Consider the following 27,707-nt stretch of genomic DNA (forward strand, 5'->3'; position numbering starts at 1 on the left):
GGGATTTGAGCAGCCTGGTGTAATGGAAGGTGTCCCTGTCCCTGGCAGGGGGCTTGGAACAAGATATTCTTTAAGGTCCCTTCCAACCCAAGCTTTTTCTTCATAAATCATGGAGTAATTTTGGTTTAGAATAGATGAACCTGTAAAAATATGCTGTAAGCGACAAGGATGAAACTATTTTGGATGCTAATAGGATCTAAAGTATCTAAGTGACCTCATAAGCTCCTCGTGTGTGCTTCCCAGAGGCTGGGGCTGTTTGCTGAGCTCAATTTTAGCTTCTCTGCAGTAGCAAAGTTGCCTCCATTGTAAATGACAGATGAAAGCCATTGTGGAGTTACTGCAGTTGTAAATGGCAGATAAATGTTCCGTGGCAGATAAAAATCTCTGAGTGCACTGGTGACTGATGGCTCCTGTTAACTCTTGGGCCTTTGCCACAGTTTAGTGGCAGTTTATTTGAGCAAGGCAGCTGTGAGAACCACTGCCCATAAACACGGCATTGCTACAATAACTCTCTGTGAGATGTGTGTATTTATGTAGTGATTTCACAAAGAGCTCTCAAACTCCTTCTCAGCACAGGGAAATGCTAGACACCACCAACTCAGCAGGAGCTGGGGTATATGAATTTCTGAGGGGCCCAATCCTATCAGGTTGTGTGAAAAATGCATATTTTATGGTTGGCTTCTCGCAAATATTCAAATGAATGTTGTATGTGTTGTGTTAGAAAGTAATGCTGTATTAATTTTCGTAAGTAATCTCTTAAATGTAGTTTTAGGTTATAAAAAAATTAAAATAGAAACTATGCTATGTAAGATACTTTTTTTAAAGAAAGGACTCGCAGTGAGATAGCAGCCACAGGACACCTGAATCTTTCAGAGAAAAAGAATGTATTGCCCCATTATCAGGAGAAATGAACTTCTTACTGCCTCAAAGGCACTGTTGGGATTCAGAGGAAGAAGCTGTCACTGACCAGACAGAATCTTGTGTTTGAATGGAATTTATGCATCATGTGTGAAGTGTGTGAATATGCAACAGGTTATTGCTCTTAAAGGTTAATCCTCTGTTAATGTGTGTCCTTTTTTGTGCTTATTTTGCCAGAAAAGGTACCATGACATCCATAACTCTCTGTCTCTATTGTCTCATATTATCCTAATCCAAATTGTCCAAATTATTATTACTCTAATTGTATTACTATTTTTATAACCATTTTATTACTACTAAACTTTTAAAATTTTAAAAATAAGTGATTTTTTACAGGTTGTTAAATATACTGTGAGAACCAGTCCTGGATTGTATTCCTCAGTGGGATTAGTAGGCAGGATGTGTTTTAACCTGGCATCGCTGCATTTGGCAGCTCTCAAACCAGGAATGTCATTTCCTTCCCTTAAACCAGGGAATTGTATGAGGGGGAAATGTCTGAGAGCCTTTTGTGAGGAGCATCTGAGAACTTAGGGTGGAAAGAGACCATTTTACTATGAGGAATCCCAAAAAGTGTTTCAAAATCCTTTTGAAAAGCTTTTGTGTCTCTCCCCTCCAGTGCAGGTGCTGACCTGCTTCTCACACTTGTTTGTTTGTGTGTTTCAGTGGACAATGACCCACATTTCACCATACACCTGCCTAAGAGCCAGAGGAACATCTGCTTCAACATCAACTCGGAGCCTGGCAAGATCCTAAACTTGGTTTCTGACCCTGGCACTGGTAAGGGAGTAAAATGTGGCTTATTTTGCAGCACAACCTTCTTCTTTTGGGTCTGAAAGGTGTTTGGAAGCACCAGGGGAATTGCCTACAGGGGGGACTGTGTGCTGGCAGGAGTGTGAGCAGCAAGCTGAGGAAAATGGTTGTTTCCCTCCACATCTGGGGTATTGTGTCTAGTTTGGGCCTTGCCAGTACAGGAGAGACGCTGACAAACTGGGCTGAATTCAGTGGTGGCCCTCAAGATGATTTTGGGGCTGGAGCGAAGGACAGAGAGGGAGAGGCTGAGACAGCTGGGTTTGGTCAAACTTAGGAAAAGAAGTGGTGGATCCGTGGTGGGTCTTGTTGGTATTATCAACCAAATGATCAGGAGGTGAAGCCTTGCACATCTCCAAGGTACACAGCTAAGCGACAAGAGGCTGCAGAAACAAGGTGAAACTCAGAGTAGAAGTGAGCTACTGGGGAAAACCTTTCACTGTGAGGATGGCCCAACACAGGGAAAGGAGCCAAGATCATGGAATAATGGGACAGCTGGAGTTGGCAAAGACCATAAAGTTTATCAAGTCCAAGTTTTAACCCAGCACTGCCAACCCCACCAAGAAAACGTGTCTCCAAGCGTCACATCCACAGGATTTTTGAGCATTTTCAGGGATGGTGACTCCACGATTTCCCTGGGCAGCCTGTTCCAATGACCACCCTTTCAGTGAAGAAACTTTCCCTAATATCCAATCTAAACCTCCCATGGCACAACCTGAGGCCACTTCCTCTTGTCCTATGTATCCCTTACACTACACATGAAGGGCTTTTGCTCCCATCCCAGCAAGATCTAACAGTAATTCCCACCAGATTATTGTGCTAAGAGATGTCTCAGGTAGCTGGTTGATAATTGCTGCCCTGAGATTTGCAGGATGTCTCTGTTTTGGCCCGCGCAGCTGAAGAACGAGTCTGGACTCTTCAGTTTTTGGTCTTGAAGTTGTATTAATTCTTATCTACTAGATTTTCTTTCTGCTCAGCAGGGCAGCCACAGGCACTCTGACCGCCCCCAAGGTGATGTTGTCCTTTTATACTACAAACTTCATATAACATATTTACACTTAATTCCCAATACTTATCACTTATATTAGACAGTCAGATTCTACTCTAAACCAATCCCAAAGTGCCAACATCAATGCAGAAAATTGAGAACAAGAAGAAGAAAGAAAGACTAGACACGCTCAAGTTCCTCCATCTTTTCCCCGTAATCCCCATACCAAAAATCCCAAAATCTACATTTTCATCCTGTGATAATTTATTACACCATTCAAACCTGTGTGACTTTCATGTCCTCATACAAAGCTGGTAACTTGTTCCAAGGGTCCAAATCAAATCCCCAGGTGCTCTGGGCTGTGTGCCAGGGTCTCCGAGCCCCACGGTGGGGTCCTCAGCAACTCTGAACACCTAGAGGGATGGACTGAATTCAGGCAGGGGTGAACAGTAGCATCAGGAGGCAATTTAATAAATTATTCTCTTCTCTTGACTGGAAAAATGAGAAAAACAGGGCATCAGAAGGGTTCCTGTTTCTGTTGATCTCATGGTGCTCCCTGTTGAGATCAGAACTCCAAATCTCCAGGCAGTGCTCCAAGACTGAGGCAACGTTTCCTTCTCTGCTCTTCACAGGAGTTGTGGTCAATGGGCAGCTTGTCGGGGCCAAGAAAGCAGAGAATAAGAAACTCAACACATACTTTGGCAAGATTGGGTTTTATTTCCAAAAGAAAGGCCTGAAAGTGGAGATAAGCACGGAAAAGATCACGCTGAAGGATGGCTCATATGCCATCACACTGAGCTGGGCTGACACGGGGCACGTCATCCGCAAACAGTGAGTTGAGCATTTTTCACCTGCTCCCACCTAATTCTGTTTGAGATATGCTCAGGGTTCCTGCCATGCCTTGACTCACATCATCCAGGAGAGTTTTCCCTGCAGGTTAACAGCTCTCAGCCATGCTGGACACCCTAGAGCACTGTTTAGGCAGCAGCACCACATCCAAAATCTGTATTCACTTAAATTTGCAGGGGAAATGAGGTTGCCTTAGCATGGGAGTGAAGTGTCTGTTTATTAGGCACTGTCCTGGCAGAATTTTGGGTAGCACTCCCAAGGCTCAGGGCTTTTAATGGATCCTCTGACACATCTGCCAGCCCTGTGGGATTGTTCTGGATGGGTGAATCTCAAGGGGCTGGCAGCTGATGTGTGGGCAGCTAAACTGACCCTGCCCTTTTGGTCTCTCTCTGCCAGGCTCCTCATATCTGTGAAGAGAGAAAGCAATGTTACCATTACTGTGGGGAAGGAGATGTCCTTCATGGTTTTGCTGCACCGTGTGTGGAAGAAACACCCAGTGAATGTTGATTTCCTGGGGATCTACATTCCCCCAGAAAACCAGTTCTCTCCTGCAGCCCATGGGCTGATAGGTAAGGGCTGGGGGTCATGGGACACTAGGAAGGGGTTTTGCTAGATCTTGGAAGGAATTTTACAGAATCACAGGCATAAAATATCCTGAGTTGGAAGGGACCTTAAAGGAGTCCAACTCTTGCACAGAACATTCCCAAGAATCTCACCATGTGCTTGACAGCATTTTCCAAATGCTCCTTAACTTAATTTAGTGCTGTGACTTCCTGGGGAGCCTCTTCCACTGTCCAACCAACCCCATGAGTGAAGAACCTTTTCCTAATATCCAGCCTAAACATCTCCCGGCACACCTTCATGCTCTCAATTTGTTGCTGTCTGTGTCCTGATGGAAAAGCTGTGGAAATAATTCAAAAAGAGAATAGGGAAATTCCTATAATGTCCTGGAAGCCCCAAGGACATAGGGGAACATCAGGGACCAGGAAATTATTCCTTATTCCAGCTGGGGAGGGTGTTTTCAAAACAAACCTGACTAGACTTGGTGACACTGAGGCAGGACCTTCCCTGCCTGGCTAAACTGCTGCATGTTGAAAATAAAAAGACCAAAACAAACTCCTCAAAACTTTCTGAGGAGATTTCTGTGCAAACATATGTAATCAGCTCTTCCCTAAATTGACAGCCCTTTCTGGGAGAGGTATAAAACAAAACAAAGCCTCAGTTTACAAGACAAATCTACCTTCTGAGTCCTGGACCCATGCAGAACTTTTGAGGAGCAGAGGTTGTTTTCCTGATTATCTAGTGACAGTACCCCATGGTCCATGCAGGATTGGTTTGCCTGCTGGAGCTGGTTTGATGTTCCAAAAGTGCCAGGCAGCAGCTGACATGGAGCTTCAAAGGTCAGGGCACACAAACAGCTTTAAACTCTCCCTGTCCAGGTCAGTTTGTGTCTGAACCAGAAGTGTCAATCCACCACCAAACACCTGGGCAAGCTCCAGAGAAACCACAAGCCATCATGGAAGTGAAGGGCAACAAGCTCACTGTTACCAGGTAGGATTCATGTGCTTTATTGCTCTCCTTATGAATCAGTTCTGTCCTTGGAGCTGCCCAGCTTGGAACCCTCCAGAATAGGCCCATGAGCTCACAGAACTGTAAAATTAATTGCATTTTGTGATTATTTCCACTTCCTGCTGGTGTAAGACACCTCTCCCCACAGTAGCAATATGGAGAAGTCACAGAATTTCTGCTGGTCAGAGTGACCCCAAGATATGTTAGAAAGTCTCTTTTACCCAGCCCAGCAGTCAAAGAAAGAGTCAGGATTCTTCTATTCTCATTCTCAAGGTTTTTATTATTTCTTATCTATAACATTCTTTCTCTGGCCTGCTGAGGTCTGCTCAGCAGGACAGACAGAGGCATTCTGACTGCCTTGAGGACAGTGTTGTCTTTTTATGCAAAAAAACGATGTGTACATTATTTACAATAATTTCCCAATACCTATCACCTATGTTAGACAGTGAGCTTCTACCCTAAACCAATCCAAAAGTGCCACCATCACCCAGAAGATGGAGGCCAAGAAGAAGGAGGAATCTGGGCATGTCCAGTCTATCTTGCCTCCTGGACCCCCATTCTAAAAACCCCAAAATTCTACATTTTCACCTGGTGATAAATTCACTATCATTCTACTTAAACTTTCATGGCTTGTAAATCCTCATATAAGGTTGGGTAATTTTTTCCATGGGTCAAGATCAAAGGCACAGGGGTCTTGGACTCTGTGCCAAGGTCTCTGAGCCCCCTGGCAAGGTCTCGAGCCATCCAGGACAGCCAGAGAGATGTCCTGGGTTCTGACAGAGCAGGGTATCTCTGTCTCTTTGCCGTGTTTGACCCTCCTTTGGGTGTCCTCTCCCTGCAGGGGTGTGCAGAAGGACTACAGGACAGACCGTGTGCTGGGGACTGACGTGCTGTGCTGGTTTGTGCACAACAGTGGCAAAGGCTTCATAGATGGCCACTACAGGGATTACCTGGTCCCCCACCTCTACAGCTTCATGAAGAAACCCTGAATGCTCCAGTTTAGTACAAAAAGTTCCCATCCGCTCCTTCATGCCCAAACAACTCCTCCGAGCAGCAGCTGTCACACCAGGGTGACTGGAGGCAACCCCACTACTGTTTGTTTTGTTTTATTGGGGTTTCAAAGACATGTAAACTTCTTTTCCTGCTGAGAAATTAAATCTGTAATAAAGTGATGTGCTGGGTTGGAGGAGGTGACTTTCACTTGCTGTGTCTGATTTAATAGGCTGTAAACTCCATTAAAAATGTCTACTGTTTTCTAATCTCCATTTCATAGTAGAGGTGTAACAGTGTTGTAGCTCCTGCAGTGTGGGTAACACACACAACCAGACTTAATATGTATTAATATAATATTTAATATGTATTTAATACTTACACCTTTATGTTTCCAGACTACTGGAGAGAATCCCTGCCCTTGGCAAGGGATTGGAACTTGATGGTCTCTAGCCCTTCTAACCCAAACCATTTATAAATCTATGGTTCTGTGGATATTTCCTGCCTCTATTCTGCACTGGTCCTTGATAGATTTAAATTGGGGCAGTGTTTGTAAGGAGGCAAATTGCTCTGAAAACTATGGAACATACTTCTGCAAGTTTGAGAAGCAGAGGAAGGGGTTAGGGATGCCAAAAGAACAAATCTGTAACAAATTTACTTTTTTGACAGTAATAGTTTTCTCCAGTGGTCTCCAGGAATGGTCCATCTGTTTCTCCTGGAGTTTTTGAAAGATTTAGGAAATCAACAGGGGAGGCAGGTAGAATATCCTCCAACTTTAGCTTGAAAGCAAGCTGAAGCATAATTTTTTCAGAAAAAAAAACTCTGGTATTTATTATTATTATTAATTATTTGTGGATTAACTTCACAGAATTTTCTTCCATAAAATTTCCTGAGACTTTGTGCTTGTTTAAGGAGTACATAGTAGTGGAAGAAAATTAATCTGGAAAGTAACTGATCTTTCTGAACATGAAATGTAGGAATAAATCTATTCAGATATATTTTATTGTTTTAAGTGTGAATGCAAAAGAGGTAAAGTTGGTCAAGTTAATTAACATTTAGTCAAAACAAAAAAGAAGACATAACAGGAGTTTTAGAAATTACTTGAGATTGAGATAAAGGAATAAGTGATTAATTGGTTATCTTATTAGAGCAATAGAAGAATTCCTGACAAGGTCACCATGACTTTGACAGTGACCACAGCTATATTGCTTTTAGGAACTGAAAGGGAGAATGGTGATAAGGAAATTGGATAGGTAATTATGCAAAGGTCAGGAGGGGGGTCAGATGATTGCCAAGCTGGTCAAAGGACAAGGCATGTCATCAAAATGGCCGAAATGATGGTTGTCTCTAAGCTCATTGTCCCTTTTCAAATTGACATCAAAGAAAATGGAAGGCATTGATAATCTCTCTAAGAAGATAATTAAGCAGATGGGCATAAAAATTAAAAAGATAGATAAATAAGCTAATGAATAATGTACCAGAAAAAGAGATGCAAATGTACATGTTGAAGTGTGGACAAGCTTAATAGTGAAATCTCACAGGCTTTGCTAACTTGGAAATTTGAAATAATGGAAATATGAAGATATTAATTCTTAATGAAGTAAATTAATTAAGTGGTGGGAAAAGGCATGGTCCTAGATCTCTCCCTTTTCTGAAAACAATTTCTCTTGTGTACTTTGTGGCAACAGGGATGGGTGTGAAACAAAAGCCAGTCTCTCCTCATATTATTCAGTATATCAGTTTTTGAAACTTTCCCCTTGGCTCTGTTCGTATCTTTCCTTCTCCTCACTGCAGCTGAATGCTTGTGTGGATTTACTGGGGAGACTCCAACCTTTTCCACAAATGGGAGTGTCCTCCCTGTGGTTTATGTTTCAAATGATTCCAGCTGCAGACCTGCAATGTCAAAACCTCTGCTATTCAGATTAAGGCTGTGTCTGCCACTGGCTCACAGCACTGTTAAAATTCAGCTGCAGCCAAGAATTTCCATGTTGACCCCACAGTCTTGCAGATTTAATTCAGCTTAATTCTGGAGCCCCAAGATGTGCCAAGGTGCACATGAATGCAATAAATAAAGATGAAGCAATATATCTTAGAGAGTAGGTGGCTTTTCCTCTTTTCACAGGAAAATACCTGTTTCTCAATTAACATCAATTAAACTGTGATTCCTTAAAGCAATGGGCTGCCATGTAAGGACACCTTATAAAGCTAAAATTATTCCCATTTCTATAAAAAAATTGATGGCATTCCTGTCTAAGGCATAAAATCTTTGATATAAAGATTCAAGATGTGTTCATGAAGGGATTATTGCATCATTTTATCACTGTAATATAGAGACATGGGGAGAAAAAAACAAAACAGAAATAGGTCCTAAATTAATTTGGTTTCTTTGTTTCATATTGCCTCAAATGGTTTATGTCAAAAAAAAATGTGATTCTAGAATATGCAGAATTTTAGCTAGAAGTTCACAGCAGTTGTTTTGATGTAAAACCAATGACCTACTGGATAGGACACTCAGAATACCTGCATTCTGGTCTGGATACACAGAGCAGGGAGTTGAAGGTAAATTTTCTGTCACTGCAAATGTTTTCTGTACACCAGGCAACTGGAGAAGGAAAACCTTTATTTTAAACTCCATCCTTTTCTAAGAGCAGGCATAAATTTGCATGAAAATTTGAATTTTCCTTTGACACTTGCAAGTGGTAAATTCATCTTGTCTAGTTCTGATGATTACACGAATTTCAGAGAAACTTCAACACTTCTGCAGAAAACCAGGAATCTCCTACACTTGTAATTCTGATTTGAAAATGCACCTTTTCATTTTCAGTCTTCAGATGCTCATGCAGTGTTGGACATAGTCTCTCATTGCATATCTTGGGAATATTGACAGTTTTGGTGCTTGCTACAATATCCCTCTGTACAATGTGGTGAGATACAAACCCCTGAAGATTTTCAAAGTCAGATGTCATTTATCTGTTTTAGGTTCTTAAAACCTTAAGAGCCCTGCCTTTGAATTAGAAAGCCTCTGAAGGTTTTTAAAGCACCTAATTTCTTTTTGTTGAGCATACAAGAAATTCAGGTGTTTAAGGAAGCTTCCTGTTTGTAACACCTACACCCTAGATCCAAAGCAGGTGACTGACTTCTTGGCCAGATCCCTGTGGCTGTGCCCATCTTCTCTTTGCATAAGTGTCAGAACAGCCCATGCAAAATCTTTAATCCTATTTAATTGTACATCAGGAACCACAGGAATGGTTATGTGATATAAAAACCAGAGCAGAATCTGGCCCATGAATTTATTTGCTTCAGGGAACAGAAAAGGAGAGGATTCTTTTTGTTTACATCATTTACAAAATTTAAATCAAACACAACACAAATCTCACTAGTAGAGAATTTTGGGATCCCACCCAGCTTCCCTTTCTCCTCAAAATGCTGTATCCTGAAATTGATATTACAGGATACAACAGGAATGTTGTATTGATTCCTGTTTAACTCCTCCTAGGTTTCATGCTAGTGATTATCAACTAACAGCAAAATGCAATAGAAGGACAAAACTACTCTCATGCTGCCAGCTCAGAAGTGGAAAATCTCCCAGCTTATTTCAAGCAAAAGTCATCTTAGTTTGTCTGCATCTAAAAACTGCATCTGTATCTGACACCAAAATTTCAGTTTTGTGCCTGATGAAATTTTGTTCAGATAACCCTGGAAGTTGCTGATGTCCAGAAACTTTAATGATGATCAGGTTTCCAAGTCCCTCCCCTCCCATCCCATAAGCTTTAGTTTGGTTCCTCATCTATCCCAGGTGGAGCTCCACACACTCCAGCTGGTCACTGACAGAGAGGGCAACACCCCCTCCTGATTTTACCTGCCCATCCTTCCTGAAGAGCCTGCATCCTTCCATTCCAACACTCCACTCTGCCTCTGTGATGCCAACAATATCAACACCCTGCAGGTGTGCACACAGCTCAGCTCTTCTTGCTTATTCTCCCCATCAGTGCATTGTAAACCAGAGGGCAAGACCAGAAGGTAAGAAACGTGATCTTGGTGTTCTGAATAAGAATTATTGGTTTTGTTCCTGCTTGGAGATGGCTTTTATTCAGTGTTTTGGAGATACGCTTTTGTTTTTTTTTCCTTTCTGAAATTTAACTATGATGGACAAAATTGGAAGGGACTCACCAGCAGACCAAATTGCTTGTCATCCTGGTCATTACTTTGATTGTCATTGCTAGTTTCTACCTCTCTGGAGTACCCCACCTGAGGTCTCCAGAAAATGAATGCTTGAGCACAATCTTCTGTGATTTTCATCCTCCTTTGTCGTGCCATTCTTCAATCAGCAGGATGATAACAGCCATTGGGACCTCCTGTCCAAGGTGGCAATTCTCCTGACAGACCTGTTGTCCCTGGCTGACTTCACATCTTAGATTTTTGTCTCTGCTTAGAACTTCATCCTGCTTTAACAAGAGTCTGGCAGGTCTGAATGCCCATCTTTGGATATTCTGCCCTCTGCAGAGATGAGGAAGCTGAAGGGTATGTGCACTGCTGCTCAGTTCTTATCATTCCACTCAGAAATTCCATGAGATAACATGATTGGGAAAAAAAATACAAACAAGCATCTTGGAGTGTATCAGAGACTGCTCTAAAACCTAGCAGCATTTGGAGGAGGTGAATCAAGGAATCAAGTACCCATTTCCACATAAACCTACTTTCCCCACAGTGCAAGTGTAACTTTGTATGTCAGAAACCTAAGGAAAGATGTGCAGTATGTTACTTCCTTCTCAGTGGAGAAAAGCTGACTTTAAAAGCTCTCCAGTTTTATAGATTTCAAGCTCTATTTATAATGCCAAAGCACCAAGATATTTTTCATGTTTTTAGTGCCATCACATCTTTTAATGCACTGCCTTAAACTGCCAAAAATAATGCTCCCAATCAAGGCAACTATATTTTATACACAAGCAATGAGTTACTTCCTCATAGTGGTGTTAATCAGATTTCATTTATTTTTATAGCATTAGGAACATTAACATTACCCTCTGGAAATCTTCCCCTTTCTATTTGCCCTTGGATGAGATATGTCCTGTATTAGGATAACTTTCTTCCTGAAGATAAATGTTCCCTGATAAAACAATAGTGTTAACCTGTAGAAACTGCAAGATGAAATAAATGCTGTTGTCAAGTAAACTTTAAAGGGAGGAATTAAAATTAGACAAAAAACGCAAAACCAACAAACAAATAAGAAAGAAGAGAGAAACTCAGGACACATTAAAATAATGCTGTATTGTTCTTTGCTGTCCCCAAAAGCATTTATCTTCCTGGCTATCTTGCATGATTGAATAGCAGAGAATTCACCTGAAATAATGTCAAATGGCAAAGGATGTACTAGAATTGCAGGAAAATGTCTGTTCTCAGGAAGAGGGAGGAGAGATTTAGCTGTTCATACCACAGCATGTAAAAGGATTCAGCATGAATGAAATACCCTCAAAATTTCTATGTGTGAACTACAGGATAGACTTCAAGTCTTGAAATATTTATGGGTACTTTTGTCTCTCTATTCATGTTTTGAAGCAGGCTGGATTTAGGGTTCATCAATAGTTTAAATCAATGGACAATTTCCTGCTGATTCCAATGTGGTTTTCAACACACTGACTTCAGGTCATGGTCCAGATATGTAGGGGGATAGAATGTAAGTAAAGAAAGGTAGTATAGAAAGTAATCTTACCCCCTAAAGAGTTGCAGCTGGGTTAATTATTAAAGATTAGGAGCAGGCCTGACTTTAACAGGCCACAGCTGTAGCCAATGAGAAGAAGAATGTTATAAAAGATTGGATTGGTTGGTTGAGGGGGCCTGGAATCAATTGGCTGCTGTGAGAAGAAGAAAGAAGAGTCAGTGCTTGGAGGAACTGCCTTTGAGAAACATCAAGGAGGTATGAAACTCTTGCACTGAGGAGACAACAATACAAAACCTTTGCAATATATTGGCAACATAGATAAACCCTTCAAAATCTGCTTGTCACAGAAACCCTTCTACTGCTGTATAAGAGGACTTTGCCAGGTAATGTCCATCTGCCTCCCTGTAATTCTCCTCCTTTTATGTTTTCATGGACTCATAGTTTGGGCTGCAAGGGATCTTTAAAGACCATCCAGCTCCAACCTCCTGCTGTGGGCTAGACCCCCTCATCTTTCACTAGGCCAGGTTGCTCAAAGCCCCTTCCAACCTGGACTTGAACATCTACAGGGATGGGGCCTTCACAACTTGCTTTCTTTCCTGTGACTTTTCTCTATTTACCTACTGTCTTCTGACATTAAATGAAAAAGATTTGTTAAAATGAGAAGATAAAGTCAGGGGGTCCCTTAAAAACTTTAATTTTTTTTGAAATGTTCATAATTTTCATGTCCTCTGGCAAAGACACTTTTATATCAAAAGTGATAAAGGCATGAGATATTCTATGAATAAGGGAAAAAATGAGGCACACAAACAGTTGAAGACGATGACAAAGTACAAGAATTTAAGGTTTAGGTTTCTTCTGATATTTTCTTGTTTATTTTTATAATAAACGATATGCTTGCCTGCTTTACTCCACAAGGCATTGAAAATATCCAAAGCCTGTTTTTTTCCTAGCGATTTTAGACTTTGCTTATTGCTTGCCTTCTTGAAATATTGTCTTGATAATGAACACCAGATTTCAAGGGAGTTGCCACTTACCCAGCCTTAATCTCATGCTGATATTCTCTGCTTGTGATTCTAATTTCTCAGGGTCAGTGTCATGAATGTTTCTAACTCTTCCCTGTTCAGAATCAGCTCTGTTAACTTTTCCACAGATGGTCAAAGGAAGAAAGATGCCCATTATATGAAAACACAAAAAAAGAAAGTACTAACACACAGAATTCAGTTGCTTTTCAGACAACGAAATCATGCTTTGATGCAGTAATTATTGGCATACATTTTTATGATTTATATATATGGATATGTAAAAAGTACACAGCTGTAGTTTTTTACCACATGGATTCTGCATTTCAGGATTAGGTTATAATTTGACATTATAATGGAACAAAGTCAATTAAAATAATAAGGAGGACTACTATCTTGGCTGTGGGTTTGGTTTCACATTTTGGTGACAAATTTTGGTGTATTTCTTTACATTTTCAGTTTTATCACAACAACACTGCCCTTCCTGTCTTTTAGGAATAGTAAGAGAATAAAGTTCTTAGTGTGCTCCAGTTTGGAGGCAGTGAACCCAATATTAGTTCACACATAACTGGAGCCCTTGAAAATCTCTCCATGAGTGCGCTTGGAGGGATGTTGGATTTTTTTGGGGGAGAAATATTTGGAACAGCATGGGAAGAGCACACTGGTGTCTGGAGCAAGTCCTAGGGTGCACTTTCTCCAAATACTACTGCCACCTTATTGTCTATGTATTGGCAACAGCAAAAACTTTGCATTTTGCAGATATTTTTACTTGATTTATTTTTGTACATATTTTTCTTTTAAAATACACTATGCCTGTTGAGAAAAAGGTGCTCCATGTGCTTCCTCTGTAGGTTCAGCAGCTAAAACTTGTCTTCTTCTTGATAAAATACTGCAATTCAAAGGCAGTCTGTGGGAAAACCAGAGCTGGTTCTGTCTATATTCTGAAGCAGTTTGTGTGGCACTTGCCTAAAATCAATGCCTGTTTGTCTGATCCTTGCTCTGCTTACCCAGGCATAGATCTTGGCACTCACACCAGAGTGGACTGGCTTTGGACTCCTATTCTGCTCTGGAAGGTTATTATTAATTTTCCTTAATCACAGAGCCTCTGCTCTGCTGTTCCTCTGCTGATGAAATTTGGTTGGCTTCTCCCTTGGTCTTTTGATTAATTTTTCCTTATACTTTCTGACCTTTGCATCTCATGACATAACCCCAAAAGGTCTGACTGGGTGGCTTTCTGTACCCTAAACCAGTAGTTTGGTGTGTGTTCACTTTGTAGTTTCAGAAGAAGGATGAAGAGAGGGGGATGGAAAAGAGGTTGGGAGCTTTTATAATTATAAGAGCTTTTGGTAAGGCTTTAGCCAACTATTAAGTAAATATGTTTCTTATTTTAACCTCTGGAATGCCCCAGGCCTCACAGGGATACTTCACATACATGGATTTTTTGTGGTAGGATGTAGGTCACGCTGTTGCACTGATTAGCATGGGCTCTGCCTTTCAAGATATGCCTCTGGGTGGGATGTTCTCCCAAGGAGTAACTGGATTAGTCACTAGGTCAAAGACTAAGTGCTCAGTCTTCGTGGTCTAGAAATTCAATACCTTGTCCCAAGCTGGAGCCATTGAGCTTAACAAGTGAACCCTTTCTGAGACCTTGTCCAGCATCTACCTGGTCTGTGTTTGAGCAAGAGGCAAATTACTTCTGTGCACATGTCTGAGGTCACAGCTCTTGGACAAGGTTGCTTCCAGGCCATGGCCTGGTAGGTTTTATCTCAGTGTTCACTGAATTTTCTGAGATAATTTATAAGCTAAAAAATCTCAAATCCGCTAAGAACTGAGATAGATAAGAAAAAATAAAACAAAAAATAAAATAAATTCAGTTCCAGACAGAGATCTTAATACATTTCTAGCTATATGTTTTAAACTGCATTTATAGTGTAAAGGACATCTGCAAATAAGTACACACATGCACACACTGCACTAAGCTTCTTTTTCTCTTTTCCTGCTTTCACAGTTAAGGGTTTTCTTCTCACTCCCCTCACCCTCTTTTAATGTCTTTTAAGAGAAAGATGCAGTCAGCAAAAAGCAGCATTCTGTGGCTAATGTGAATCAAGAAGGATGTGTCATGTATAATGAGACATGAATAGCTAAGGAGATTGCACAGCCTGTATCACAGACACATGGTATTGGATGGTGAATCCTGCTTTATATAGGTCAGTCACTTGCTAAAACATATGATCATATCCTTATTTTCAGGCTAAATGTGCAAATGGACATTTTATGTCATCCTTCTTCATTATAACCTTGTGGTTTATATTCTCTCTTTTGCATTTGCCTCCCACATGTATTTGTAGACCACTGTACTCATTCCCAGACTTATGGGAATAATTTCCCTCCAAGCTGAGTCTTCCTCGTTGACTTTTCCCCCTGCTTTTGCAGCATCTGCGAACTTAGTTTTGGCCTGTTTGGGTCCTTTGCACTGCGCTGGATAGAATCCCGGTCCATTTCCTTGTAGTCACAAAATTTCCCCAATTTTTTTTTTTTCTCCTCCAATTGAAGATCCTGTGATGGTATCTCCCTTGCAGAGCGTTAGTAAGTCCTTCTTTTCTGGTTTGGCCTTCAGCGGGGATCAATTTGGGCAAGCTTTGGAGCATGTCCCTGCACTTGATGGCATATGGCCTGTTTTTTATGGGCTTCACTTTGGGAATTTTTTTTTTTTTTTTAAGTATCCATGCCATGTCCCTGATATCTTCCCCTCCAAGTTGTGTCTTCCTCCTCAACTTTTTCCCCTGATTTTGCAACTTCTGTGAGCTTCCTTTGGGCATGTTTTGGTCCTTTGCACTGCAACTCACTTCCTCACAGACCATTTTTTGACGACAGTAAATCTGCCAATTTTGGGTGTTTTTTTGAAATCCAATTCATTTGATCCTACCTCCTTTCCAGAGTGTTTGTAAGGCTTTCTTTTCGGGGTCGCAAGATTCCGTTTCCCTTCCCGAAAGGAAATTTCATTTTCTTTCGGGAAGGGAAACGGAATCTTGCGATTTCAATGGGGACCAATAGGGGAATCTTTGGTGCATGTCCCTGCACTTGATGGCATGCCATGCCTTTGCATGGCTTTGACTTTGCGAAAATTTTTTTTTTTTTTTTTCACACTCTGGAGAAAATATGTTCATACAATGTTGGACTGGGCCCAAAGAAAGATGTGCATTAAGTATAGGAAATTTAACAGAGAAGGAGCATGGGTCTGGAATGGATGTCATGAGCAGTCTCCAGTATTTAAAGATGGATTAACCAGTGGTGAGGAGGGTCCTTGAAATAATTGTTGCTGCTGTATTAGCCACGAATTGGGTAGATGAGTCTCAGACAGCCTCTAGCCCTTTTGTGAAAATTCAACATCAGAATGGGACTTCACACAGATACAAATCTTTGAAAGTGGGAAACATTGACACTATATAGAAATAATCAGTATTAAAAGTTTGTCTTCCAGAGAGCTTAGCTCCCAAAAAATCTCTTACTTTTCAGGAGCATTCAGCAATGAAACAAGTATACCCGTGTACCAGAAGCTGGATTTAAAACTCTGCTTTTTGAACACCTTATTAAAACACATTGGCCTCATCCTTTTCAGCAGCCCTAATTTAGGAAAGGAACTGAACCAGTCTCCTTGCCCTTCCCAACTTTGCTTTCCTTCACTTAGGCACTAAAAGCTGGTACAGGATCTTTCTTGCAGCTGTGTCAGGATCAATGTGGTTTTGAAATGTCTCTTCAATGTTCCTCTTGGAAGTGTCAGCAACTTCCTACAAATCATTTATGGTTTCTTTCAACTCACTCATCAGTTCTGGCCTGCACAACATCCTGCAACAGCCACTTCAGTGAGACACCATTCTCTGGTCTTCTATATTATAGACTATACAACTTATAAGTTGTATAGTTGTATAACTTATACAACTATACTACAAGACTATACAAGTTGTCTACTATATTTACTCTAATTCATCAGGTTGCAGAATGTCAAGTGTTTATTATGTGTCAATTATTTTCAGTGATACAGAAGCTGCTCTGTTCTGTCACTTGCCCTCATTACCCCCCACAAACCACCTCTCTCTCACTGCCTGTTCTCTGGGAGAGGGCAGTGCTGTTAACACAGCCCAGGCTGCACAAGAGCCTGAATTTACAGACAAGTGTTCTGTGCCTCCAGTTCTCATAAGTTTCTCCACTTTTTATGCTTGAGGAGACAGCTGATGTCTTGTATGAGGTTGCTCCAGGCTACCTCAGACAGCAGCTGTTTCATTAAACCTCTGCAGACCTCCAGTTCTGTGCAGATTTCCCCTGGAAACCACAAATCAACCTTCTGAGGCAATGAAAGGAAATAGATTCCAGAGACACACAACCTTCAGTTGGGTTTAGTTTGCCCAGGACCACCCATTTGTTTTTTTTTCTACCCAAACAATGTGGTGCACCAGCCCAGCACTTCACTGTTCTCTTTGGTGGACTCAAATCAACAGCATTGGAAAGGTTGGTAAGAAACACACTGGCTTAAGAAAGGTTTCTGTTTATTCCTGAAGTGCCTTAGAAATTAAACATTGTACAAAATGGGACACTTATAAAAAAATAAAATAAGTAATGCTACATCATTTAGCACAAGTAACATTACTCATGTAGCAGAGCAACAATGGAAGAAAGGAAAAGGCTTTGGAAAACCAAAGAAGCAACCCCCAATTCATATCTGGCCAAGCTTCAGCTGGCATCCCAAGACACTCCACAAGTAACATCCATGAGCAGCTCCATATGGAGTCCATATGAAGATAAATTCCATATCAGTATTGTCAGGAGCCCTGACAAACCTGCTGGAGGAGTAATAACTTGCATTCTACTGTCACTGCTGTGCTGATCAAAAAGAAACTGGTGACTGCACATAATAAACTAGAGCATTCTTACAGCATCCAGGAAATAACCCCTTGCAGCAGTGGATCTTCCTGCTATGCCCTCCATCCCATGCCTTGTTCATGCACTCAGAAGTCCATTTTGGCTTTAAATTGCAAAGTGTGCTGTTTAAACTCCTCTGGCTCCAACACCCTCTGCCTCCCTGTAGGTAATTCTCTCTTTAGGACCTGCCCACATACTCTAGTTTGCAGCTCTCTGCTACATTTTACAAAAGGAAATGGAAGCAAATATTATAACTTTGATATAAAATCAATTAAAAATTTCCACTGATAGTATTTCCATAAACATTTTATGTAACAAAAAATCAATAGCTATCTTTAAATAAATCAAGTTTGCTGTTTTTTAATGTCTATATACATTATAAATACATACACACACAATTAAAACCCTGACATGGTAGAGTCTTGTGTCTGCCTGAAAGATGTCACAAAGAAGGTTTTGAGAACCAAAATCTTCTCTGATGTATGATTTAGCAGCTCAGGCAAGTTTGGAAACATCTTCATACTGGATATCTTCAACTCTGCGCCCTTTTAAAGGTCCCTGGAGAATGACAAAAAAAAAAACCAAACATCATAAAATTGTTTCTTGAATTCCCAACAGGGAGATTACAGTAGGAGAGGTAAAGGGGATTTGTTCATAACACAATGTTCCTTGACTCATAATTTTCAGCCTGACCACAGAATGTGACCAGGCCTCAACACCACCCCAGAAACTCTTTCACTTTCAGTTTGCTTTTAGTGCCAAAGTTCCTCCTTCCATCAGGGCATCTGCACAGTCTCTTCCCAAATCCTGCAGAATCCAACCTGGGCTGAGTTTGTGCAGCCCTTCTTTGAATTGCAAGCTGTGTTTAAGAAGTTTGACATTGAGCTAGTGTCACCTCTGCTTTATCAATCAGTTTAAAGACTGGTTTTGCAGAGCAGAATAAAGAAAGAGCCACAGAGACATGATTGTTAACCATAACTGTTAACCATAAACAAGACAACAAATGAGCACATAAAGCCCCACATCAATCTGGAAAAGGCAGGAGTAAATTCATATCCTTGCGTATTTTGCATTTTTTACTTTCCCATAAAACAGTACCACAACAGCCATGTTCAGAATAAACACACAAAATATTTTCCAAATCTCTTACAAGTTCAAAACTTGCTAAATTCAGCACCCTATCATCTTTTTGAAGATTCTCTGCAATCAGCAAAGAATAAGCCTGTGATAGGTGGGAATATGTGGCTGTTGATAGGTGAGGGCTGTCAACAGAACTCTGCACACCACAGATCCCACCTGTAAGGCAGGATTAAGGATAACATGGTTCCTTTTGAAAGCTCTCCATGTACAGATGGAAAACTCTCTGCAAACAAGAGCTTGCAATGTTTGATACTTACTGAGTCAATTGTTATTGTCACTGAAAACCTCTTCTCATTGATGGATTCCAAAATGCCTTCATTTCCCCTGTACCCACCATTTAATACCATCACTTTCTTGCCTGAAATAGAAATAGGAAAAGTTACACAACAAAAGTTTGGAACCTTCTGCTGAAAAGTTTTTCCCCATCTTTCTTATAAACCCCCTTTAAGTATGTGAAGGTGCTTTAAATTCCTCACAGGCTGAATAACCCCAGCTCTCTCAGCCTGTCTTCTCAGGAGAGGTTATGGTACCTTCAAGTGGATGAATTATAGTATAAAAGAAATTAAATATAAGTTTTGCAGTGGCAGAAACTGAAAACAGAAGGAAACAGCTGTACCTGGTGCTGGTATTACAGTTTCTAGATGAGTCTGATCAAGCTTCAGTTTGTCCCCAGAGTCAATCACCTTCACAACTGCTGTGTATTTGTCAATCACTTCCTGTTTTGAAAGGCAGAGGTCAATCAGAAATACCAAACATTTTTCTCTAAAATTTAAATTTCAAAGTTAACAAACTTTGGCATTGTGACTCTGCAATTCTGCATTTTCAAAACCAGCAAAATGCAAGGGCTCCAGCCTGGAGATTTTATGTGCAAATGAGATCCTGCAGCTTAAAATATCAGTGCAGAACTGACTAGTCTTGGGTTAAAATCCAACTGCACTGCTGCTGTCACATCCCATGGATACAGGGATTATTATTATGGATGTGTTAATAGGGACAAACTACACAGGACAAAACTGTGCTTAAGAAAAGATCACTGAATAGATGCCCTTAAATCAATTCAGAGGCTCACAGCCTGTCCAGAATAAGTCCCAATACAGGTGAGGTGACATTTTAGTCTTCAACAGTGTTGTCTTAAGGCTGAACAATCAGCACAAAGAAACAAATCTTCCTAAATAATCTAATTCCAGAAAAGCCAAAGCAATGTTCCCCATGGCCCACCTTACCTTAACAACTGCCTTCTTCTTGTGGTATTTCTCTCCAAGCTTTTTTGTTACAATTTTTACAATAATTTCCTGGGAGATTTGAAAGGAGAGAAAAAATAAAATAAAGTGCCAAAACATGCAAACAATTCTACAATCTAAATAAACAGTACAGCAGAGTGCAGGAAGCAACAATAGTGAAGATGTGGCTTTCAGGAATTCATGTATATTGTCTCATTACTGGCTCAAAGTAGCCTCCTTCAAGATTTTTTTGGGTTTCTTTGACAAATACAGTTACACTTGAATTCACAATCTAATGTGACAGCCCTCAATGGGTCACGAGCAGGAAAGGGAAAATAACTGTGAATTTAGTTTGCAATCTGCTTTTGGATCTTTACACTAATCAAAAATGACTTTAGAAATGCAGAATTGGCTGTATTTGGTATAATACTAATTTTTAATTCACTTACAGGCTGTAACCAGTAGTCTCTTCGAGATGTTCTTTTCTTCTCCTCTTCAAGCTAAAGAACAACAAATAATCACCATTTACTTCTTCCTTCCACTGCAGCTCTTCCATGCCTTTGAACAGCTTTGAAACAATTCTCCAGCCCCATGTCATGTGGAGAACAAAAAACAATCCCCAAACCCTAAATTAGGGTAAGTCAGTATGGTCTTGCCTCATAAATCCATTGGATGACTCCAGGAATTCATGACAAAATGATGGTGATTTGTAATTTTTTTTTTTGGCAAGTGTTTCTAGGTATTATCTTCTGTTGTAAAATCTGTATTCCTTTGCTTCCCAACACCTCATTCATCTGGGGAATAGGCAGAGTTGAGCAGCCAGTTTTATGAAGAAATGTAACCAGTTTTATGGGGAAATGAAATTATTTTGCCTGGTAAGATGTGAAAGTTGGAATTCCATGTGAACTGAAGGTCTGAGGTCACTTCAGAGGTGAAGTGGACATTGTCACAGGGGCACACAGAAACAGATCCTGCATGATTATTACCTCCATGATCTCATCCAGTGCAGATTTCTTCTTTTTCTCTTTGGACTGACCAGAGCTATGAGCTACTTCTTTTCTTTTAACTGCCCCCTCCACCATCTTCAGTGCATTCTGTCCAAGGACACTGCTGGAAAAGTAAGATGGTGTTTTCACAGCAGATCTAACATTTTTTCCCCTCTCCCAAGATGCATTTGAAGAGCTGGTTGTACTGCTCTGCTTGATTTCAGTGGTCCCAGTCCCCTTGCAGAGCCTACACAGCTCCTCCTCTAGAACTGATCTCCTTGGGGTGCAAACCCCATGTCCACTGAGGGTCACTGCTGGCACTGCAGCAGAATGGACACAGCCCCATGACCAGGTCACCACTGCACAAACAAAAAGTTGATCAAGGTCTTGAGTTCAGTAAAGAAGACAAAAGCTGGTGTGCAAATAAGGTTTTCAAATTTGAAAGCACAAACTTTAGAGAAGCCATCTGGATAGAGAAACTCTCAGACAGGGCAGATATCTAGAATTCCTTCCTGACAGAGATATTGAGCCTCTCTGGCAATGGGAGAAAACACCCTGGAATCTGTAGAAAAGAGCTCCACACTCAGCAAGCAAATTTCCCCTTAATAACCATATTCAAAATAAGCAAGCAGCTCAACTGTGGAAAATAAAGAGCAATCATCAGAAAAAGCTAAATCTCAGGGATCAGGGAACATCTAGGTAAAGTGAGAACTGCCACTTTTATAAGGCATTTGAACACAGTAAAAAAATTTAGGTATTGTTTCAACCCAAAAGGTGCAGGGAGGAGCTGCTCTGAGGTGAACAGTGATGCAATAATTAATATGGCCTTAGGACAAATTGCATGTTCTGCCTGTGGTGAGGATGTTGGGTATACTCTCACAGGAATGAAGAGACAGGAACTGCAGTAGAAGCAACTTTAAAAGAAAAACTATTTCAGAGGAAATCTGAATAATCAAAATTGCACATTAAATCACAAATCAAATAGCAAGTACTTAAAAAAACCTCATAAATGGCAATATATAATTAAAACATAACTGCAGTGCCCATATTTAAGAAGATAAACATATCTAGTTGTGAACTTACTACATATCATTTCAAACTTTACAGCTAAGTATTTTGTATATGCTGTGAAGAAATTAGACTACTTGATATATGATTTCACATTTGGCCAAATTTTAGCAAGGACCTGAAGTGTTCCTCACTGAACCTATTCAAATGAGAGTCTGGATTAAGTTTCAGAATCATCTTAAGCACAACTCAATGCTTAGGGATAATTTACAAGTTTTCCTTAAAGCCTGCAATCTGTCTCTATTATTGGAAAGAGCTGCTTTGCTGTCTCATTTTCTGCCTGGCATATATCCCATCAGATACCTTATCTAAGAGCTGAGTGAGATGAGGGAAAAGCTTTCTTTTTACCTGGAATACATTTAATTACAATATTGCCTTACATGAGAAGATGTACTGCTCATCAAACAGTTCCCCAGGCTGCTGTAAGTCAGTATTATTTGCATTATTGATCCCTTTTGTCCTGCATTGCTTGTGGTTACACAGTGACAATTAAATTCCAGAGCTCTGGGAAGATTTATTTCAGGCAGATTTAGCTGCTTAAGCGATGACCAAAGAAAGTATTGTCTCCAATTAGACAAGGCAATGAAACCTTTTAGGAACCAAAATTAACCAGTCAGGACTATCCATTCATAGAAGGCAGCTGGGCTGGATGGCATCACTGCAAATGCTTTGGTTGGATCCCTTTCCCACCCTCCATGGAATCTGTAACTAGCTATTATTTTATGAGTATCTACCATGAAGCACAGAGAATTCAACAAGGCTCCTCACAGCTCACATTTAGGATACACCCACTCATCATTTTAAATATAAAACCAACCAAGAAGTCACCGAGTCACCCTTCTGAATACCAACAGAGGGTGACAGATTAGACTCCAAATATTTCAGGACAAGACAAACCTTCCTGTTCACACAAATACCACTGTCATAGAAGTTCTTTGTATCAATAAAGGTTGGCCTTAAATTCTTTTCTCACCTTGTTTTAGAAGATGCTGCGACTGAAGTACTTGCTCCTTTGTTTAAATTAAATGTAACTAAAAAATAAAGAGACATTACTCTATTTCTATCTTTAAAAATAACTGCATTGAAGGATGTTAACAATTTTTTAAATCTGCAACTAGGTAAGAATAACAAATTTGAAAATATTTACTAATCTATATTTTGGTTTAGCTTTTAAAGTAAATTAAATTTTGTAATACAGAATACTCTGCATTTAAACATTCCAGTGCTCTTTAGAACTGATCTTGAAGCACTTTATGAAGCTTCACTTTATGAAGCACCAAGCAGGCTTCAATGCTCATTTTATTTGAATCAGTTCCAAAATCTCACAAAATGTTCTAATTTTCACTGATTTCACAGAATCAGCTCCAGTAGGTTCTAGAAAATTACATCCATCAAAATCTAGTTACCTTTTTCTTCTTCATTTTCTCTGTTCAGTTCAGTATAGACTGGCATTTCCTGCCAAAAAACACAAAGCACATTTAAAGAATCAAACAGAAAACTGAGTCAAGATATCATAATCATTGATTAGCTCAGTTTTACAGACAGTAACTATAATATTCAATCTGGCTTGATTTATAAAAGATTAAATTTGAAAACATCATCTCATTACAGGCTCCTGTGCAAAAGTCTCCAGTTAAGAGAGATGCTGCCTAAACTTGCTCAATTCCAGCACAAAAGGCAAGTGGCCTTGCTGCAGCAGCTTTCTCTACCTAAACCAGTATGATCTGACTGGTTTCTGGACAGACTGATAACTCAAAGAAGGAAATTCTGGTATCTTTCCAATTTTTCAGCACCAAAGGCTCAGGCCATTAAAATTTCAATTAGTTTTAAATTAAGAAGCAGGTAATTGTTTACAACAGGATTTAAATGTACCCATCAATACCCAGGATCAAATGGGAGATTTTAGCCCCAGGCCACATGTATGGGGGTCATGGCATGATGCCAAGTAAACAGATCCCAAATAACCACACCAGCACCACCAAAATAGAACTTTTCACTTTGTGAACTTGATTATGCCAGATCCCCCTGGTTATTTATCTCAGCCTTCTCCATGCACCAGGTACTTGTTATCTGCAGCCCTATTAGCTGTGAAACACCATAAATGAAGACATCATGCAGCTTAACGGATTGTTTGCTGCCCTTTCCTAAACTCAAGAGTGATTTTGAAATCATTAATCACTGGAAGAGCTGTAATTATTACTTCCTGCAAGCTGGATACAATGTAACTCCAAGTTAGGAAGCAAAGGAAATATCAGTGCAAGGATTCCAGCAGCATCAAATTCCCCACTGACTTAACCACGTGGAGCTTTGAGCTGAAGGTGCACACACAGTGCAATTTTTCTCACCAGTTCTTTCCCCTCCAAACCTCTTCTAACTTGCTGCTCAATGAATTTGGCAGTTTTTTCCTCATCATCGAGGTCCTGTTTCTTTTTCCTCTCTTGCTCTTGCTGCCTGCGAATGGTCTCTGGGTCTCTGTCGATGTACTGAATGTACCAGCCCTTGGGGGTCTCATCAACCTTGCAAAGACCTAAAAAGTCAAGGCAAAACAAAGTCAGATTAGTGTCAACAATATCAAGATCATTTTCAGTCCATGTTTGTGGGAATCCTTAAAATCAGAGGGTTTTGGGAAAGGTGCAAAAGGCAGGCCTTAGGAACAGCAGAACTGCAATTAGAGCTAAGAGGTAGCCATGAGATTTGTCAGCAGAAGAGTGATATGAGATGTAGAAAGTAAGGACAAATAAAACTGCATATTAATTTGTTCAATAGCAATGTAGATACTTCACCAGAGACAACACACCCCTTACTGGGCTACTAAAACTGACTTTGATACCATGTATTTCTGCCCTCAGATACCTTTGGACACATGCCAGTGTACATCACAAAGTGCATGAAGTGTTTTACAACCCTTTCCTTATTGAAGAAAATGTTTCCTTCCCACTGTTTTAACAAGGAAGAAGACAGAAATCTAACATGTATAAATGATACACAGTCACAGTATCATACCAAAGGAAATATTGCAGCACTGTGCTATTGTTACTGAGCCTGGCTAGAGTGACTTTCCAAAAACTCTGTAACTGCTGGATGTATCCTGCAGAACAGGGCCAAAGTCAACTTTCTGTCACACCACAGTGCCACTTAATGTCTCTTCCTCCCACCAAACACAGAACTGCAGATCTCCAGCTTTAACCCTTCCACTAGGCCAGGAATGAAAATAACTGCTTGCCTCTTGTCAGATTTGGAAAGAATCTCTAACTTTTAAATGGCAACTGTTAGAAGCTGATTTAGAATTTAGCAATGTATCCAGTAAATACAGACCAGCAGATGGAACAAGGAAAGGCTCACAACTGATGTACTTATCCCAGACTTCTGACATTTTCCACAAGCAAACTCCTATTGGTTAGCACAGAAATATGTTTGGAAATCTCTTCATGTATACACAGGAGGGGAGGGGAAGAAAGAAAAAGAATTAACATAAATATTTACTGATCAATTATCAGGAATTTAATTACCCAATAATTTTAAGACTTCCCAACCCTGAGCAGGTGCACTCACCTTCTCTCCCCAGCCATTTTGTAAAATCAGTCAGTGTCTCCCACTGTGTGGCATTCATGTGGATGTGCTCTCGATGGCTGATGTATTCATTGTACACAATATTATTGTGCACTCTCTTTGTTCCTAAAATACAAATTATTATTGTATTTTATTGTATTGTAATATATTACAATACAATATTTTTAAATTTTACAACTACAATATTTATTGTATTGTAATATTACTATTATTACTACTATTATTATTATGTGGCTGGCACTGAACCAACAAGACACTAAAACAAACAAACAAACAAACAGAAAAATATTTACCAAATCTCCTCCTGAGCAATTCTAGGAAATCATTTCGGAATTCCCTTAGGAAATAAAAAAAAAAGGTATTTTTAGTAAAATTTTAACAACTAAGAAGCAATTTTCTGTTGTCATTAACAAATAAACATCTGGAGTATAAATCTGATTATTCTTTTGAGCTGAGCATGATGATATTCAGACACATTTCCCTTTTTCAGTAGACCAGGAGGATTAAATACAGGATAAAACACAACATGATACATGCACACACCTTAAATATCCAAGAGAGTAACAGCCTCTCAAAGGGATAAAATGGAGCAGAGGAATCTCAACACTTCCCACTAATTGCTGGTATTTGGTTACCAGGTGTCTTCCCAGGCTGACTGACACAGAGCACAGGGCAGGACAAAGGGCAGAGGAGTGGATGGGGCAGATGGATCACTCATCTCCCTGCTAATTCCAGGGCTGCAGCATAAAGCCTCACTTCAAACTCGTGCTGAGGACAGCTCCAGTCATCCCAGCTGTCATGCAGGTCAGCTGGACAAAGGCCTGGGAGAAGCTGGGGGATGTCAGTCCCTCCCCTGACTTGTTCTCTCTCTGTTATGGCCTTTTTAGCTCGTGTGTGTGGCAGGCACACAGTGGGAACAGAAAGGTGATATATTTGTAACACACAGTAGCTTTAAACAGGATTAAAACATGAGACAAAACTGTCAATTTTTACTAAAATCATGGCTTCTTGAAATCTCCTACCTAAAGTTTAAAGGTGGCATTGCCTAAATTTTCAATTACAAGAAGAGCTGATACTACATGTATCACAATACAATGTCTTCAGTGGGAAATTACTGGGCCTTAGAGGTGTGGCTGTGCAAACCTGATACAGGCATGAAAAATAGGTAAGAGTAATACAAGTAATGGTAAATAGAATGGGTAAGAATATACAGAAAACTTACTCAGAGAAATAATCCATGAATTGCTGAGGATTTTCAGAAGCCAGCAGCAACTGCCTCTGGTGGGACTCAGACATGCAGTGACACTTGAAGCCATTCTATACAGCAGAAATAAATATTGGCTTGTCTTTGTCTCAATTTGCAACACTCATAGAATGAAGAGAGTGCTAAAATCCTACAAATAAACTCCTACAGGTGTGATCGTAGCTCCCACTTTGTTCCCTTCAATAATACTGGGAAAGAAATTGGTGGGACAAGGGCCAATGGCTTTAAAGTGATAGAGAGCAGAGTTAAATAAGATATTGGGAAGAAGTAATTCTCTGTGAGGGTGGGGAGGCCCTGAGGCTTCTCAGGTTGCCCAGAGAAGCTGTGGCTGTCCCTGGATCCCTGGAAGTGTCCAAGGCCAAGCTGGACAGGCTTGGAGGAACCTGGGACAGTGGAAGGTGGGGAGGTGTCCCCGCCCATGGTAGGGGGTTGGCAGCAGATGATCTTTAAGGTCTTCCCAACCCAAACCATCTTGTGATCCCATGAGATCGCAGCTGTCACACGAGGTGACCCCAACCAAGGGGACCCCGGGAGAACCGGGACTGGGCGTCCGAAATGGAGCCCGGAGCCGCCCGCAGGACCGGGGACCCCAGCGCGCCCCCGTTTACCTCATCGCGGCACTGCTTCTGGCACATCTGGCAGTACCAGCGCAGCTTCTGCAGCCCCTTGGACTTGATGCGGTTGGCGATGGCCTTGGGGCTGAGGAAATCCGACTTGCCCATGATGCCGGTCCCCTCCCGATC

The 27,707-nt window shown here is 40.6% G+C and overlaps 2 protein-coding genes and 1 long non-coding RNA gene across 4 annotated transcripts in view; 2 read left to right on the top strand and 1 right to left on the bottom strand.

Annotated features, from left to right (window-relative positions):
* Nucleotides 1–6,331, top strand: part of ITIH2 (inter-alpha-trypsin inhibitor heavy chain 2) — a 28,141-nt gene extending 21,810 nt beyond the window's left edge. The window contains exons 17-21 of the mRNA XM_005494461.4: nucleotides 1,582–1,695; nucleotides 3,346–3,544; nucleotides 3,959–4,131; nucleotides 5,002–5,113; nucleotides 5,973–6,331. Coding sequence (XP_005494518.1) covers nucleotides 1,582–1,695; nucleotides 3,346–3,544; nucleotides 3,959–4,131; nucleotides 5,002–5,113; nucleotides 5,973–6,120 — 746 coding nt within the window. The 3' untranslated portion in view covers nucleotides 6,121–6,331. The remainder of the gene's footprint in view (nucleotides 1–1,581; nucleotides 1,696–3,345; nucleotides 3,545–3,958; nucleotides 4,132–5,001; nucleotides 5,114–5,972) is intronic.
* Nucleotides 6,332–11,988: 5,657 nt separating this feature from the next.
* On the top strand, nucleotides 11,989–21,255 carry LOC141728737 (uncharacterized). Its single transcript, XR_012579884.1, has 2 exons — nucleotides 11,989–12,163; nucleotides 20,624–21,255. It is a non-coding gene; the product is annotated as an uncharacterized LOC141728737 (long non-coding RNA).
* Nucleotides 17,327–27,707, bottom strand: KIN (Kin17 DNA and RNA binding protein). Of its 2 annotated transcripts, none has more exons than XM_014272376.3 (13): nucleotides 27,573–27,707; nucleotides 26,923–27,017; nucleotides 25,994–26,037; nucleotides 25,683–25,805; nucleotides 24,476–24,657; nucleotides 23,537–23,585; nucleotides 23,104–23,161; nucleotides 21,063–21,183; nucleotides 20,526–20,576; nucleotides 20,080–20,148; nucleotides 19,473–19,572; nucleotides 19,114–19,214; nucleotides 17,327–18,274 (listed from the first exon to the last, which is right to left on the bottom strand). In XM_014272376.3, exons 1-13 carry the CDS (start codon nucleotides 27,684–27,686, stop codon nucleotides 18,212–18,214), a joined length of 1,170 nt encoding a protein of 389 aa, XP_014127851.1. In that variant the 5' UTR covers nucleotides 27,687–27,707; the 3' UTR covers nucleotides 17,327–18,211. The 2 variants fall into 2 exon arrangements, with proteins under 2 accessions (XP_014127851.1, XP_005494592.1); XM_005494535.4 differs by having other exon boundaries at nucleotides 21,063–21,186.

The sequence above is a fragment of the Zonotrichia albicollis genome, chromosome 4 (assembly GCF_047830755.1).
Source record: "Zonotrichia albicollis isolate bZonAlb1 chromosome 4, bZonAlb1.hap1, whole genome shotgun sequence".
Classification (NCBI taxonomy): Eukaryota; Metazoa; Chordata; class Aves; order Passeriformes; family Passerellidae; genus Zonotrichia; species Zonotrichia albicollis.